Source organism: Pollachius pollachius, assembly GCF_949987615.1.
Source record: "Pollachius pollachius genome assembly, chromosome: 8".
NCBI classification, from domain to species: Eukaryota; Metazoa; Chordata; class Actinopteri; order Gadiformes; family Gadidae; genus Pollachius; species Pollachius pollachius.
This window is the reverse complement of record NC_136941.1, coordinates 24101015-24115948: the sequence shown is the minus strand read 5'-3', so window position 1 is coordinate 24115948 and position 14934 is coordinate 24101015. Positions and strand designations below refer to the sequence as shown.

At 46.2% G+C, this 14934-nt stretch overlaps 2 protein-coding genes across 3 annotated transcripts in view; one reads left to right on the top strand and one right to left on the bottom strand.

Annotated features, from left to right (window-relative positions):
- The window catches only part of srpk1b (SRSF protein kinase 1b), a gene marked incomplete at its 5' end in the record, with an annotated part of 32423 nt that extends 23383 nt beyond the window's left edge, over positions 1 to 9040 (top strand). For both annotated transcript variants that reach the window (XM_079741856.1, XM_079741855.1), the window contains 10 exons: positions 709 to 815; positions 1474 to 1639; positions 3418 to 3443; positions 3802 to 4021; positions 4447 to 4806; positions 4907 to 5001; positions 5402 to 5509; positions 5783 to 5852; positions 6101 to 6193; positions 7373 to 9040. In XM_079741856.1, coding sequence (XP_079597982.1) covers positions 709 to 815; positions 1474 to 1639; positions 3418 to 3443; positions 3802 to 4021; positions 4447 to 4806; positions 4907 to 5001; positions 5402 to 5509; positions 5783 to 5852; positions 6101 to 6193; positions 7373 to 7557 — 1430 coding nt within the window. In that variant the 3' untranslated portion in view covers positions 7558 to 9040. The remainder of the gene's footprint in view (positions 1 to 708; positions 816 to 1473; positions 1640 to 3417; positions 3444 to 3801; positions 4022 to 4446; positions 4807 to 4906; positions 5002 to 5401; positions 5510 to 5782; positions 5853 to 6100; positions 6194 to 7372) is intronic.
- Positions 9041 to 9547: 507 nt separating this feature from the next.
- lhfpl5a (LHFPL tetraspan subfamily member 5a) lies at positions 9548 to 14520 on the bottom strand (the record flags this gene model as incomplete). The annotated part of the gene is made up of 2 exons (XM_079741189.1): positions 9548 to 9834; positions 14118 to 14520. The coding sequence occupies 2 exons, from the start codon at positions 14518 to 14520 to the stop codon at positions 9548 to 9550; spliced, it is 690 nt and encodes a 229-aa protein (XP_079597315.1).
- Between the last annotated feature and the right edge of the window lie 414 nt (positions 14521 to 14934).

Below are 14934 nucleotides of genomic sequence, written 5' to 3'. Positions count from 1 at the left end.
GAAGTGTTCATTGGTATGACCCACACAGACAGCTGGTCAATTGCCTCCCGACCATTGCTATTTTGGACCCGATATCTGTTGCAGCTGCATCTAATTACACACACTTGTTTGACTATGTTGGTGAACCGTGTAGCCAAGCCAAACCTCTGTTTCTCTTGTTTGAACATCGGTACCTCAGATCGCCTGATGTCTTTCTAGAAGACGTGCTCCATAGTATGGTGGTGTCATCTTACCTCCATGTTGAGATTGAGTAGTCCCTATTCTTGCGTTGGGTCTTTTCTCGACTGGGTGGGGGGGATCAATTGTGTTCTCATTTGTCTTCTTATTGGTAAGCGCAACAGAAGAAAGGATTGAACCTACATCAGGATAATTATAGTACAGCTACCACTGCCTCAATCACAGTGCATTAGGCTTTATAACCACCAGCAATAGAAAGGGATTAAAAACAAACTGCCATGTAGGAAAAGATAAATGCAGAATGATATCCTTGTAGTATTTGTAAATAGAACTATAAACTGCATTGACACAAGGCAGATTATCAGAAGACTGTTCAAGCTGTTATGTAGGATGCTTTCAATGGGAAGGTAAAACATTGTACAGCAGACTGGGATCCAATCGGAATTCATCTTGCCCACATCAGTATCTTGAGGGCAAACTAAAACTCTTTGTTTGAAAGACTGCCGTTGTCCTTGACTCCCGTGTTGCCAGATGTGTGCATGGTGTTCGAGGTGCTCGGACACCACCTGCTCAAGTGGATCATCAAGTCCAACTATCAGGGCCTGCCACTGCCCTGCGTCAAGAGCATCATACGACAGGTACCACTTGTTTCCCACCCAACTATCAGGCTTGGCAGGAACTGAGGTTACCTTACTTAAGAACACGTTGGGGAAGTATTCCATTCCGCTCAGAAATTGAAATGCTTGACACTCGGATTAGGGTGTGATGTTGGATATTTTAACGTAGATGTTGTCATGGAAATTTCCATAAGACATCTTTGAAAGACAAGAAGGGAGAAGTGGCACCCCTATCCACAGCTGTCCCCTCCAGGACTTTTTTCTGCTATAACACTTGATTGTGCCCGTTGTTCGGGGCACACTTCAGCGCTTCAACCTCTGTATGCTTGTCGTGGTGCGTGGCCAAGCTGCAGAGACTATTATCTTGTACTATTTTTACCCTTCATTACAATAAACTCATAGTTTATTCTGAGTTGCGTTGTCAATACAGCACAGTGTGTCTTAAGTTTTACTCTCTCTCACTCTTTGGTTTTTACAACTGACCTCTATAAACAATTTGCCACCACTTTTAGACATGACCTTAAGGTAATTAGAGATGGATAGATATTATTAAGCAGTTATGGCATGTTGCTCAAGGTGGCTGGCTATGGTTACGAGTCCCAACAGTCCAGCCACTACACTAAACTGCCCCAAGGACAGTTGCTTTGGCGAGGCCTATCGAGCGTCTTTTATGTCGTAGGTCCTGCAGGGGTTGGACTACCTCCACACCAAGTGTAAAATCATCCACACAGACATCAAACCAGAGAACATCCTGCTGACCGTCAATGAGCCCTACATCAAGAAAATGGCGGCGGAGGCCACCCAATGGCAGAAGAGCGGCGCCCCCCCACCCTCCGGTTCTGCAGGTCAGAGACTCCTCACTCTCTCAGTCCGTGTGTCTCTCTCGGGTTTTCGTCGCTGTATCTCAGTCCGTCAATGTCTCCCAAATGGAGACCTTGAGCCAGCATGGTGGTTTGTTCGGCGCATGGCTGACTTGACGAGTTATTGGGTTTCTTTATACAGCTCCCACAAGTCCAGATCCTTGCATTGCGCCGTTTTGAAGACCTGTGACCAGGGGCGATTCTAGGGTCAGAGCTTTAGAGGTGCTGAGCACTCAATGAGCCCCACTGCCACACCACCCGCCCTTTTTTCACACAAAAACAAAAAATATTTCTATTGAAAAATAACTTCATAATTTTAACATTGGTTCAACTAACTCAAAGGATTTTATGTTTTGGACATTATTTAACAATTTCAAAGACGAACAAATATAATTTTTAGAATAACATTTCTTACTCCCAAGTTTTAGGGGTGCTGAGCCCCTTTTTAGGGGTGCTTCAGCACCCCTAAAAATGGGCTAGCCTCGCCCCTGCCTGTGACTATAGTGTACTGGTAATGTCAAATAAAGTGAGGTCTGCTTTATTTTATCGATGGATCGGGTTATGTTCACTGTACACCAGAACCAGGGATGAACATGTAGGGACATGAGGAAAGATATGTTTTTATTGTCCGCCCTTGGGGAAAGTGGGGATGTAGGGGGGAGGGGAGTCATTCAATGAGTTGCCCTCCACTTTACCACCAGTAATGCTTAACATCCTTATGTTAGCTCAATGCTGTTTCTGATTAAAGAATCGAATGTAAGCGTTAATTAAGGATCCCATGAAGGATTTTATATAGCTGTTAGTGAGCCCCTTATGCAGTACTTGAAGAAGTTCAAGAAATTCAGCCTTGTTGCAGAATTGCAGCCATTACGAGCCAGTCCCACAATGAGCTTTCCACAAATGTGCCGTTTTTTAGAGGCGGGTCAAGGTGGAGGTTGGGGGTGTGGCCCTGAGCGGCTTGCGGCCACGGTACCATGCGCCCTGTTTACAGTGGATGTATTGCAATGGCGAGGTGCACACAGCTTTTGGCCGTGTTCTGTAAATATTCTTGAACACTTCGGGTGCTCCGGCGGGAGTCCTGGAGCTCTATATCTAAATAATATATTATACATAGGTACTATATCATATAATATATATATTATCACGGCCAAAAGATGAGTGCGCTCCAGACGATATTATGAATCTCAAACGACTGCGTCGGGTTCTCCGACGTCTCTGGTTCTTCCACGTCAATCTGAAGTAGACTGAACCGCGACATGGAGGAGAAATGGATTGTTGCCCGCGCTCCACCGCCTCGGCAGCGCCTCAATAGCGGCGGTGGTACCTCGTGGTGGTGGTGCCTTGTGGCAGCACCAAAGCCAAAGTTCCTTTCCCCCAATTCCCTCTCAACCATGGCTGAGATACCCCCCACTTCGAGTCTCGTTGCGGAAATACCAAAGACGTCAGAGAGTCCGACGTGTTATGGGCCATAAAACCAACAGCAGAATGGTTATCCAAATAACAAAGAAGTGTACAACACTTGCGTTACAGTTTGTGCATTCACACACACACACACACACACACACGTGGCGCTGGTACGTCGTAGCTCATTGTCTCATTGGCGGGCCAAATTCTCTGGGCGGGAAAGGCAGAGAAAGGGGAGGTAACGTGGCCCCTTATGACGACATATGGGTGAAGAAAGTGAAGTGATTTTCATGCCATGGGACCTTCAAAGTCTATTTAGTGTGGAATATAATGTGAACTCTTGTCCTCTTGTCTTGCAGTCAGCACGGCTCCAGCCCCCAAACAGGTTGGTTGGTCTTTTCTAAATATGTTTCCATGTAGCGTCACGAAGGATGAATCATTTAGCTGCTCATCTGGTTCACCAAGATAACATAAGGTGTACCTTCTGAACCCTAGATGGGTGTCACCGCAGTGATAGGACAACAGCGCGGAATTATAAGGAGGATTATGAGAATGTGTACGATTATATGAAATCATAACGTATGAATATACAAAATAGAAATAGAAATGCGAACACAGAATGTAAATGTACACATCATTGACAATTGATGTCCTTCCAAAGCTTCGAAAGGGATCAACATCGCGGTTATTGGTGTTGGTATCATTCCAAAAGCTAAAAACAGAACCCCCTGCCCGGTCCCCAGGTGGTGAAGATGTCCAAGAACAAGAAGAAGAAGCTGAAGAAGAAGCAGAAGAAGCAGGCTGAGCTGCTGGAGAAGAGGATCCTGGACATGGAGGGAGGCGCCGGGGCCGAGGAGGACGAGGAGGAGGACGACGACGAAGAGACCACAGAGGACACGTCTTCCTCAGCCACCGTGTCCACGTCGGCCACTCTGCAGGACATCGCTAACCACGCCCCTGCAGGTGACTGGCCCCAGCTAGGACGCCGAGTCTGAAGAAACGGGGGGGCTAGAGGTCTTTTGCTCAAGGCATTTGGGCAAATCAGTCTAGGCACTGCCTCGACCAACTTTATTAATGTGCCTCGAAACACGCTGATCAGAATTGGAAGTACGTAACATCTTATTTTTTAAGTACACCTCAACAGAGCAGCAACAGTACAAGAACATAATCTAGTAAAAATATGTAAAACTAATTAGCAGAAGATGTAGTGGTACCAGCCACGGTTGATTCTAGCGCTAAAATGTCGTGCAAATTACAGAAATATATGTATTTAAATAATCGGTCGAGTCATGGCTGTATGAGAATGAACCGCTGGCCGATCCTATCAAGAGTCCATGTATGCAGGACCCGGGTGAAGTCTGGTCCCTTACCTGTTCCACTTCCTCCAGACGGTGAGTCTGAGGCCCGGCAGAAGCCCGAGGGTAAGGAGCCGAGGGAGAACACGGAGGAAGGGCTCAGGATGGAGGTGAACGAGAACGGCCGCGCCTCGAGGCCAACGGGCGTTGAGGCGCAGGAGGCGAAGGAACGGGAGGACCAGCCGGAGGAGGAGGGGAAGGAGACAGAGGAGCAGGAGGACGACAAACATGACACGCACACCTGTAACGGCAAGCTGGAGGACGGGGGGAAGCCCGAGCAGCAGACCCTCCAGCCCTCTGAGCCGGACAGCGGGGAGCTGACGGGGGAGAGGAAGGAGGAGGAGATGGACACGCAAGGCACCCGAGGAGGCAGCGATGTTGACTCTCAGAACGGTACGTCAAGACATATCGCTTTCCTTGCTGTTTTGAGATAGTTACTCACCTAAAGTTCTCAATCACCTCCCTTTCCCCTTCCCGGTGTCGCCCCCTACAGGCTCCTCCTGCAGCCTACTGGTGAACCCCCTGGAGCCCCTGAATGCAGACAAGCTGCAGGTGAAGATAGCCGACCTGGGAAACGCCTGCTGGGTGGTGAGTCCTACCAGCGCCATGCCAGGACGCACAACAGCTGGTTGCTACTTGTCATGGGCTCGGTCGGATGGACCCGGTCATTATCCACACGGGCCTATTCACAGACAAAGTATTTGCTCCCAACATCAGTTTTAAGCCTTGCTTGTTAGAAAATGAAGAGGTTTAGTCATGTGGCGTTCCTATCTACAGCCAGCCTGTCTTCCTATGCTAAAGAGAGCTCAAGCCCTGTTCTCTGACCTAAGACACATGGTGACTGTTGATACAAATGGCCGTGCTGCTTAAATACTTGACCACACTTCTGCAATTTGTTCTACGTGGTTGATAAGGTCCTTACACGAGCTGAGCCCACGTTGCTCCCTCACTCTGCGTCTGTCTTGATGCCTACCTCCCCTCCCCTCAGACCAAACACTTCACAGACGACATCCAGACCCGGCAGTACCGCTCCCTGGAGGTGCTGATGGGCGCCGGCTACTCCACCCCGGCCGACATCTGGAGCACAGCCTGCATGGTGGGTCCTCAAACAGCCCCTCCATCGCGGGCTGTAGTGGGAACGTTTACATGTTCCGATTCGCAACCTCTTATTGGAGTTGTAGCTATTAATATGAATTTCAGTTGTCGGTGGTTGGGGATCAAATGGATCAATTATCAACTAAATGTATCGATACATGTGTATTGTGTAATCTATACACAACACAATGACAATGATTCTTGTCAAGTCCCAGCTCACCGTTGCTGAAACAGTACGATAGTGTACTTCATGTTGTGTTTGTGTGCCTCCCAGGTCTTTGAGCTCGCTACAGGAGACTACCTGTTTGAGCCACATTCAGGAGAGGAGTACACCAGAGATGAAGGTTTGTGCATTGTGACGGGATCTGAAGCAGTTTTCACAATAAAGAAATAAAAAAAAGGCTAGAAGTCCACAACTGTGGATGTTAAATATAACTTGTTCATAGTTTATACCAAAGTTGTCTCTGCAGAACCAGGCTGTGTATCAAAAAGCTATGATTTTGATGTGATCTCTTCTATTGTACACAAGGCTCATCCCAGGCTCCACCTGAACATAATCACTCTTAGCGGCGGTCTCTCTCTCTGCTTTCAGACCACATAGCCCTCATTATCGAGCTGCTAGGTAAAGTTCCCAGGAAGCTGATCCTGGCGGGGAAATATTCCAAGGAATTCTTCAACAAGAAAGGTAAATAATCACATGTCTTCTATCCACTGCTCCAAGCGATGTGCGCTTATGAAAACTGGCACCTCCTGAGGAGTTGGGAATACTAGCCTCATCGGTGTCCGTTGGTCCGTCTGACTGTGGCATCGGTGTGATGCTGGAGGCATTCACATGGAAGTTAAGGGAAGGACTGCCACAAAGTCTTCTGTCAAGTATCTCTGTAGGTCAAATCGTGGAGTCCATCATCGTCAATATTTCACCTTGAAACAAAGTAGAACAGAACCAATATGTCTATATGTTGTCTGATACCTTATCATGCTACTTCTACGATTTTCATACCAATACTACTAACTATCATACTAGTCATTCTACTATTTATCAGACTCATAGGCCTACTTATAATAAGTCTATCATAATACTACTTCTTAGTTATACTTCTGGTACTTTTCATGCTACTACTGGTACTTTTTTCCACCGAGAGTACCAGCTCAACTCGCCACGACTTAGTTTGGCACGACTTGGTTTGGTTCCAGGCAAGTCGTGTTTCAATCTAGAAAGAACCTCTTCAACGTGGGCGGGTCCCGCGTTCGTTATCGCACGCATGCGCGAGACTGCGGCACAAACGCGACCACGCGACACATAAACAGACAGGGTTACGCACATGAGCGTCTCCACCTCTGTCACGCTCCACGTTGTGTTCTTGCGCGCTGATCCTGCTCATGTTCAATAATCAATCACTATTGTTGACTGAACGCTGATGCTAGTATTTAAAGATGCCGGGTATCTGGTGTCGGGTTTCGAGTGTAAGGCTCGGATGTCGTGCTCATCAATATGTCTCTCTGGCCAATCAGTGGCCAGCAGCCTGTTTACGTCACGCAAAAGTATCAGTTCAGCTCTCTTGGAACCTCGACGGAGGTGAGACAAAAAAAAGTACCAAGTACCAGATACCACCTTTTGGTGTTTGAAACACAAAAAAAGGCGGGTCGAGGCGAGTTGAGCTGGTACTGTCGGTGGAAAAGGGCCATTTGAGAAAGTGCCACGTTTGATCATGAGTAAATAACTCTGAATTCTGAGCCCCTCAGTGTCTTTCACATCTGAACCCACCAGGGAACCCTAGTGACACTGCTGTACCGTGACTCCTTGACATAAGCGAAAGCTCCCGTCCTTCCCCGAGTCACCCAGGTTGTGCTCCCGTCCGTTCAGGAGAGCTCCGCCACATCACAAAGCTGAAGCCCTGGGGTCTGTTTGAGGTGCTGGTGGAGAAGTACGAGTGGGACAAGGAGGAGGCGATCTCCTTCAGCACCTTCCTGCTGCCCATGCTGGACCTGGTACCCGAGAAGAGGACCAGCGCAGCCCAGTGCCTCTCCCACCCCTGGCTCTCCTCATAGGGGAGGGGGCGCCCCCTAGAGGTCGGCTGCATGCACCACGCAGCACAAGGCCACAGGAGGTTTCGCTCTCCCGTTTCTTGCTGTCTTTAGGTTAAAAAATTTACATTACTGGAACTGACATGACTGATGGCCACTGTAGCACACACACACACACGCGCACACACACACACACACACACACACACACACACACACACACACACACACACACACTCTCTATCTCTGTATCCTGGCTGTGGATTACACTGGTAATAAAGGAAATTTAGGAGGTTTGATATAGAAAAGTTTATTTTCCTTTGGCTGCCTATGAGGATTAGACATGTTCACATCTTCCCCTTGCCTATTTTTCCTTATCTTTGTGTTGAATGAAACTATTTTGCAATATTTCATTCAAAGTCTATGTGCTGACTATCTTCAACATGGCCACCAGGTAAAATATGAATACACAATCATGGTATATTTGAACTGTACTTTGTTTGGTATATTAAAACCCATTTGTTTATATTTTTTTGTATTATAGAAAGCCATGTTTTTCTTTTAGTTTTTTGTTTATTATTTTAGTGCTGGCAGTACAGAGCTAATGTGACTAGGTGGGTCGCTAACAAGTTTGCCCTGTTCCCTTGAGATGGCCTGTGTGTGTGTTTGCAGCAACAATACATACAACTGAACATATGAAACAGAATAGTGGAAAAAAATGTGAGATGTTCAACAACCAATCTTTTTTCAACATGCTAAGTTATTTCTAAGACAACAGAAGAGACGAATCAGAACACTTGCTGTGTGGGGAAAACAAAACGAGCTGAAAAAAACACTTGGCACAATCTTTTGTGAATCTCGATCTCTAATTCCTGCATGAGGCTGCAGATGATTTCCCAATAGAGTTGAGTTCAATGGCTTTGTATTTTACACCATCTTGCATACTGCATCCACCAGCCACATCTTCAAACTATCTAGACGGGGTAAACCCTAGCTTAACTGGAGTTTGGGGTTTACCAGGTTCCATTTTCAGCTACGATAGATCATTCCATATCTGGAGCTGTGTCTACCTGTTCTGCGTGCAGCGCACCAAAGAATTGGCCAGCTGTCTCCACAACGCTGGCTTTGGACAGGCTTTCGCAGTGGAACCCTCAGTTGAACGCAGGCTTCATCAGAGGACTGGCCTCATAGACTTTTAAGATGACATGGTTTGCGGGACGACATCTACACAATTTTTTTTCACCCACCGAGATACCTTTTTAAATGGTTGCCTGTTCAATTGCAGAGGAGGAAAGTTGTGAGCTCATTTTATTACGCTTATCTTGATAACCTCGCATTGGAACAGCTGGGCGCGAGAGTTGGTTTTTGAAGGGATCCATTGATTGTTATAAAATATTGCTGTAATAATGGATTAAGCCCCCCGAAATATGCTCATGACATTTTGTTGACTCATCAGCTGCCAACTCCCCCTCCCCTTTGGTAACAAGAATAAACCATTTTCGAAATAATTCTAGTTGCAATCTTTTCTGAAATTTTATTACAGGCTACAACTTTTGTGTAATTATTAAAAAACAAGTCAAGCAATAATTCACATCAAAATCTTCGTCCCCTTGACTAATCCCATGTTTACCGAATATTTTCCGTTTTCAGAAGGCAGCTTACGCGTCATCTACGGGAAAGAAGGAAGACATAATGAGAATCACTTGAATGAAATGTGCGCCTCCTTTCAAAACCTCCTGCCCCACAATATGCTTTGAATTAAATTAATTAAATTCTAAATTAATGTGTATTAAACTGCAGCTTAAGACCCGAAGTCAAGTTGTAGAACAATTCTTCAGGTAACGCCTCTCAGCCCTACCTAGTCCATCCCATCCCTTATGACGCCTCCATGTGTTTCCCTGCTATTCCTCATTATCAACTCCCGCCCCACTCTCGCCTCTCCCCTACAGATCTTAATGTCGGACTATCTCACCCCCTCCTTAGGTCTTATTCCTCTCTAGCCCATCCTTTGCCTCCTATCCCATTCCCCAGTCCTTGCTTCCCTTCACACCCGATCTCCCCTCACCTTTGCCCTCCACCTTGAAGTCCTCGGGCAATAGCTTGTCCTGCCGGTTTCCCAGGCTGAAGGCCAGGAAGGAGAGAATGAGGGAGTCCATGATGCTGATGATGGCCAGGATGTAGGCCCAGCGCACAGTGCAGTTGCCCAGAGTGTACTTGTCCGTGCGCTGGCCGCACATGCGCTTCACCTGCTCAGAGTCCCATCCGTCTGGGTAGATCATGCAGCCAATCACCATGCAGGTGGCTAGAGGGAGGGGTGGAAACGGTAGCTGTCAATCATTGTAATCGTTTTATGATGGGAGATTGGTTGCGGATACTTTGGTGAATAAAGCCGGCAACAGCAGCGCCGCGGTGCGCATTTCACGCGCGTCAATTACGGCCCTAGCACCAATAGGAAGCGGCGTGCTGCAGCACCGTTGTGAATGTTTTGAAAGAAGCAGATCAACAAACTTAGTCGGTATAGGCTACCATAACGTTATACCAGTTGTTTTATGACTACATATATTGCCCTAATGCTCATGATCCTCTGTTTGTGCTTACAAAGACACATTCGTTCATAGTTATAGGACCTTGTATCAAGCCGGGATTTACAGCTTTAACCGGTGTGTGTTGGGCTTCAGGAAGGCAGGTGGCCTTTATTGTATTTAACATGGCAATTAGTAATAACACACATATGTATATATATATATATGTATATATATATATGGATTCATTTCGTTATTTTTTTCTATAAAGGTCCCATGGCATGCTTCCTTATGGATGCTTATATATAGGTGTTAGTGGGCCCTTAATACAGTATTTGAAGACCGTTCAGCCTCTGTGCAGAATTAAGCCGGCCGCACACCGGTGCCGAAACGGCGGGTCAAAAAGAACGCCCCCATTATTCCGTACGTACTAGCCCACACCGGCGCCGACTAGACGCGCGGCAGCGCATCGCGACGCCCGACTAGGCTTCAGTCCACTTGTTCTATTCCCTAGCGTCGCCGCCCCTTAAAAAGCGCTTTTTTTTAATGCTGTTTGGTACATCCCGGCTTGATACAAGGTCCTGTACATATGGAGATTGTTGATGCAGATAAATAATTCCACAATGCAAAAGCAATGAGCAATGAAAGTAAATAAAGTGTGTAAAGTGACTAAACCGTAAACAAAGTTCCCGACAGTACTTAAAGTAACTATTAATGTGACTATCATTGTAAGCACAAACAGAGGATCATGGGCATCAGGGCCATATATGTAGTCATAAAACAACTGGTATGATGTTATGGTAGCCTATACCGACTAAGTTTGTTGATCTGCTTCTTTCAAAACATATCACAACTATTCTGCAGCGCTCCGCTTCCTATTGGTGCTAGCGGAGGCTTTTGACGCGCGTGAAATGCGCACCACTGCGCTTCGGCGCCGGTGTGTGGCCAGCTTTACAGCCACTACGAGTCAGTCCCACAATGAGCTTTCCACAGACGTGCCGTTTTTTAGAGGCGGGTCAAGGTGGAGGTTGGGGGTGTGGCCCTGAGCGGCTTGCGGCCACGGTACCACGCGCTCTGTTTACAGTGGATGTATCGCAATGGCGAGGCGCACAGAGCTTTTGGCCGTATTCTGTAAATATTCTAGAACACTCCGGGTCCTCCAGAAGGTGTCTTGGAGCTCTTAATTTAAATAATATATTATACATAGATATCTATATCATATAATATATATTATCACGGCCAAAAAATGTGTGCGCCTCGAGACGATATTATGAATCTCAAACAACTGCGTCGGGTTCTCCGACGTCTCTGTTTTTTCAGTCCAGATCGGCGGTGGAGCCTCGCGGCAGCGGGCAGCGCTGTATTTGAAGACGTTCTCAACCATGGCTGAGATATTTCCCACTACGAGTCTCGTTTTGGAAATACCAGAGACGTCAGAGTACCCGACGTGTTAAGCCGGCCACACACCGGCGCGTCAATTGCCGCCCTAGCACCAATAGGAAGCGGCGCACTGCAGCACCGTTGTGAATGTTTTGAAAGAAGCAGATCAACAAACTTAGTCGGTATAGGCTACCATAACGTTATACCAGTTGTTTTATATATTGCCCTGATGCCCATGATCCTCTCTTTGTGCTTACAATGATAGTCACGTAAATTCATAGTTACTTTATGTACCGTCTGGCACTTTGTTTACGGTTTAGTCACTTAACACACTTTATTTACTTTCATTGCTCATTCTTTTTGCATTTTGGAATTACTAATGTAGTGCATAAACAATCTCCATATGTATAGGACCTTGTATCAAGCCAGGATGTAGCAAACAGCTATAAAAAAAAAGAAGTACTTTTTCAGGGTGCACTTTAGGGAGTCAAAGCCAAAGTTCCTTTCCCCCAACCCCTTCTCAACCATGGCTGAAATAACCCCCACTACGAGTCTCGTTGTGGAAATACCAGAGATGTCAGAGAACCCGTCGTGTTATGCGCCATAACACCAACAGCAGAGCGTTTAGCCAGATAACAAGTGTACAACAGTCGTAGCTCATTGTCTCATTGGCGGGCCGAATTCTGTGGGCGGGCAAAGCAGAGAAGGGGAGGTAACTTGGCCCTTTATGACGACATATGGGGCCAAAGCTGAAATCGGAGCGTCTGAGCTTTCATTTTTCAAAGGTGGAGCAGGATACCTAGTGGTCGTTTTACACCGAACGCCATTCCTAGCTACTGGGGGACCATAGGCAGGCTGGGGGAACTCATTTCAATGTTAGAAAACCTCATAAAGTGACATTTTCATGCCATGGGACCTTTAGTAATTGCCCTATTAAATATTGTTTGAATACCATGTAATATACAAACTATTAGTAAACAAACATTAGTATATGATAAATTATCAACTGTTAATTAACTAACTTGTTAGTTAATTAACAGTTTATTACTGCATTAACCAAAATACATTATCGTACCCTAGTTTGTATAGCTGCTGTGTTAAACAGTGTGACTCAGAAAGAAAGGAAATAAACCCAATGATCAGGGCCCGGTTTCCCGACAATGTCCACTCTTAGCGCGCTAAGATCACTCCTACGTTTAGACTTATCAAAGTTGTTTACCTCTAGAGGCGTGGTTCCCGAACAGTCTCTTAGGAGTCTTATCAGGAGACACTCCTTACGTTCTTCGTACACTGCGCTGTACAGACAGAAAGTGCTGAAATTGATTGCTCAGAGTTCGATTTTCCATTTCATGCGCAGGTGCATGCCCAGCGTTATAAAAAATGTTGCAGTCTTTGCGAATAAAACATTGCTCGAAAACATTCTAGTAGGCCTAAACATTTATTTAACCATGGGCGAACATACTAGCATAGCCTACACTGATATAGAAAATTATAAAATATAGAAAAAATATATAGAAACAGCGGAGGGCATTTAGGCAATTACATCCTTAATGTCATCCTAAATTCAAACTCAATTGGCTACGGATGCGAACTTGCAATGAACAATTAAACAACTTGCACATTTTATTTTGTGCTTGTGTGTTTCCAGCAATTATTTTTTTCATGAATGACTTAAAACATTGGTGAAACACAACACTGCCAATGTGGCTGTTCCATGTGCAACAGTTTCTAAAGGTGTGCAGTGGCGGTGACTAGCGTCAGGAGCCGAAACATCAGTACGGTAGAGAGAAAATGGTTCTACGAGCGCTTCAGACCAACCTTACCAACGAACGACGTACGAAAGAGATACGTAGCAAAGAACGTTTCGGGAAACACGCGGAATGTTAAGGTAGAGGTTACGAATGACGTCGCGTTAAGGAGGCTTTAAGAATGTTTCGGGAAACCGGGCCCAGTTGCCTCGAAACTCTACTCTTTCCCTCTGTAGAGAGGAGCTCATGTATATTTCACTTAGCAGGGAGAGTCCTCCCCTTGATCAACCATAAGCCAGAGCCATTTGTCAGATCAGGTAACTACATGGTGAAACACTATCCCTCCTAAAGAAAACACACTTTTACTTTCTGGAAGTGCTGCATGCCGTCTCAATCTCTCTTGGTACTCATATTCCATTTCTCAAACCTCCTGTGGAGTTCATTATGAGTAAGACGGATAGTTACATTTTTGCTCAGGTCACCCTAAATAAGTGCACTTCTTGAAAAGTCATATTTTCATCAACAAAAGTAAAGAGGAACTGTAACTGCAGATTTCAATTTCAGAATGAAACATATCCAGCAGCATCCTGTTCTTGTTATCTTCGAGATCTTGGTTTCTCTTCTCATCAGTGGCATCCAAAAATATGTACAGGGCTTATTGATGACATCAGACAATTCCCTAGCTGACAGAAGGCAGTCAGCAAAGCAACACATTGAGCTTTTCATTGCTTCATCTGAGCGCTGGTTGTTGCGGAGTGAACTTTAGCAGCATAATTTGTACCCGAATATTCGCCAGTAATACAAAAGATGCAGAAATTGGACACAAGACACACATAAAGACGCATACAGTCACACACCCACACAGTCACACACAGTCACATTCCAAATTTCAACCCCAAGTTATATTCAACCACAGAGCAACCTTCACCACTTACAAGAGGCCAGCTGCATCCAGGCGCAGATCTTGTAAACGCTGCCGGCGTTGAAGAAGAAGAAGAGACTGAAGCAGACGATGCTCCCCACCACCAGCAGCATGGAGATCCCCACGAAGAACATGGCCGTCTTGAAGGCCCCGGACGGGATGGAACCGAAGTCCAGGGCACTTCCTTTGCAGATGAGCTCATTGGTGAGCGCGTTGCCAATGCAGTAGTGGAAGAGGCCGAAGTATCCGGCCTGGGGGGTGTTGACGCTGTCGCCTATCCAGTAGGGCTGGATGAAAATCACCACTGTGATGACTGCGAATGTGATGGTGAACACGATCCACAGCACGCCCACGGCGCGTGCGTTGCGCACGTAGTTGGTGTGGTAGATCTTGGCTGCTTCCTGGGCGGGGAGCATGGCTGGTACTGTCTCCTCACTAAGAGAAGGTGGCTGTTACTGCCTCCTCCTCACTGATAAAAGAGGCTGTAACTTTCTCCTCCTCACTGATAGAAGAGGCTGTTACTGCCTCCTCCTCACTGATAGAAGAGCTTGTTACTGCCTCCTCCTCACTGATAGAAGAGTCTGTTACTGCCTCCTCCTCACTGATAGAAGAGGCTGTTACTTTCTCCTCCTCACTGATAGAAGAGGCTGTTACTGTCTCGTCCTCACTGATAGAAGAGGCTGTTACTTTCTCCTCCTCACTGATGGAAGAGGCTGTTACTTTCTCCTCCTCACTGATGGAAGAGGCTGTTACTGCCTCCTCCTCACTGATAGTAGATGGGGGCCTGATCCTTTCAAGAATAGACTGTTACACATTTAAAATATATTTTT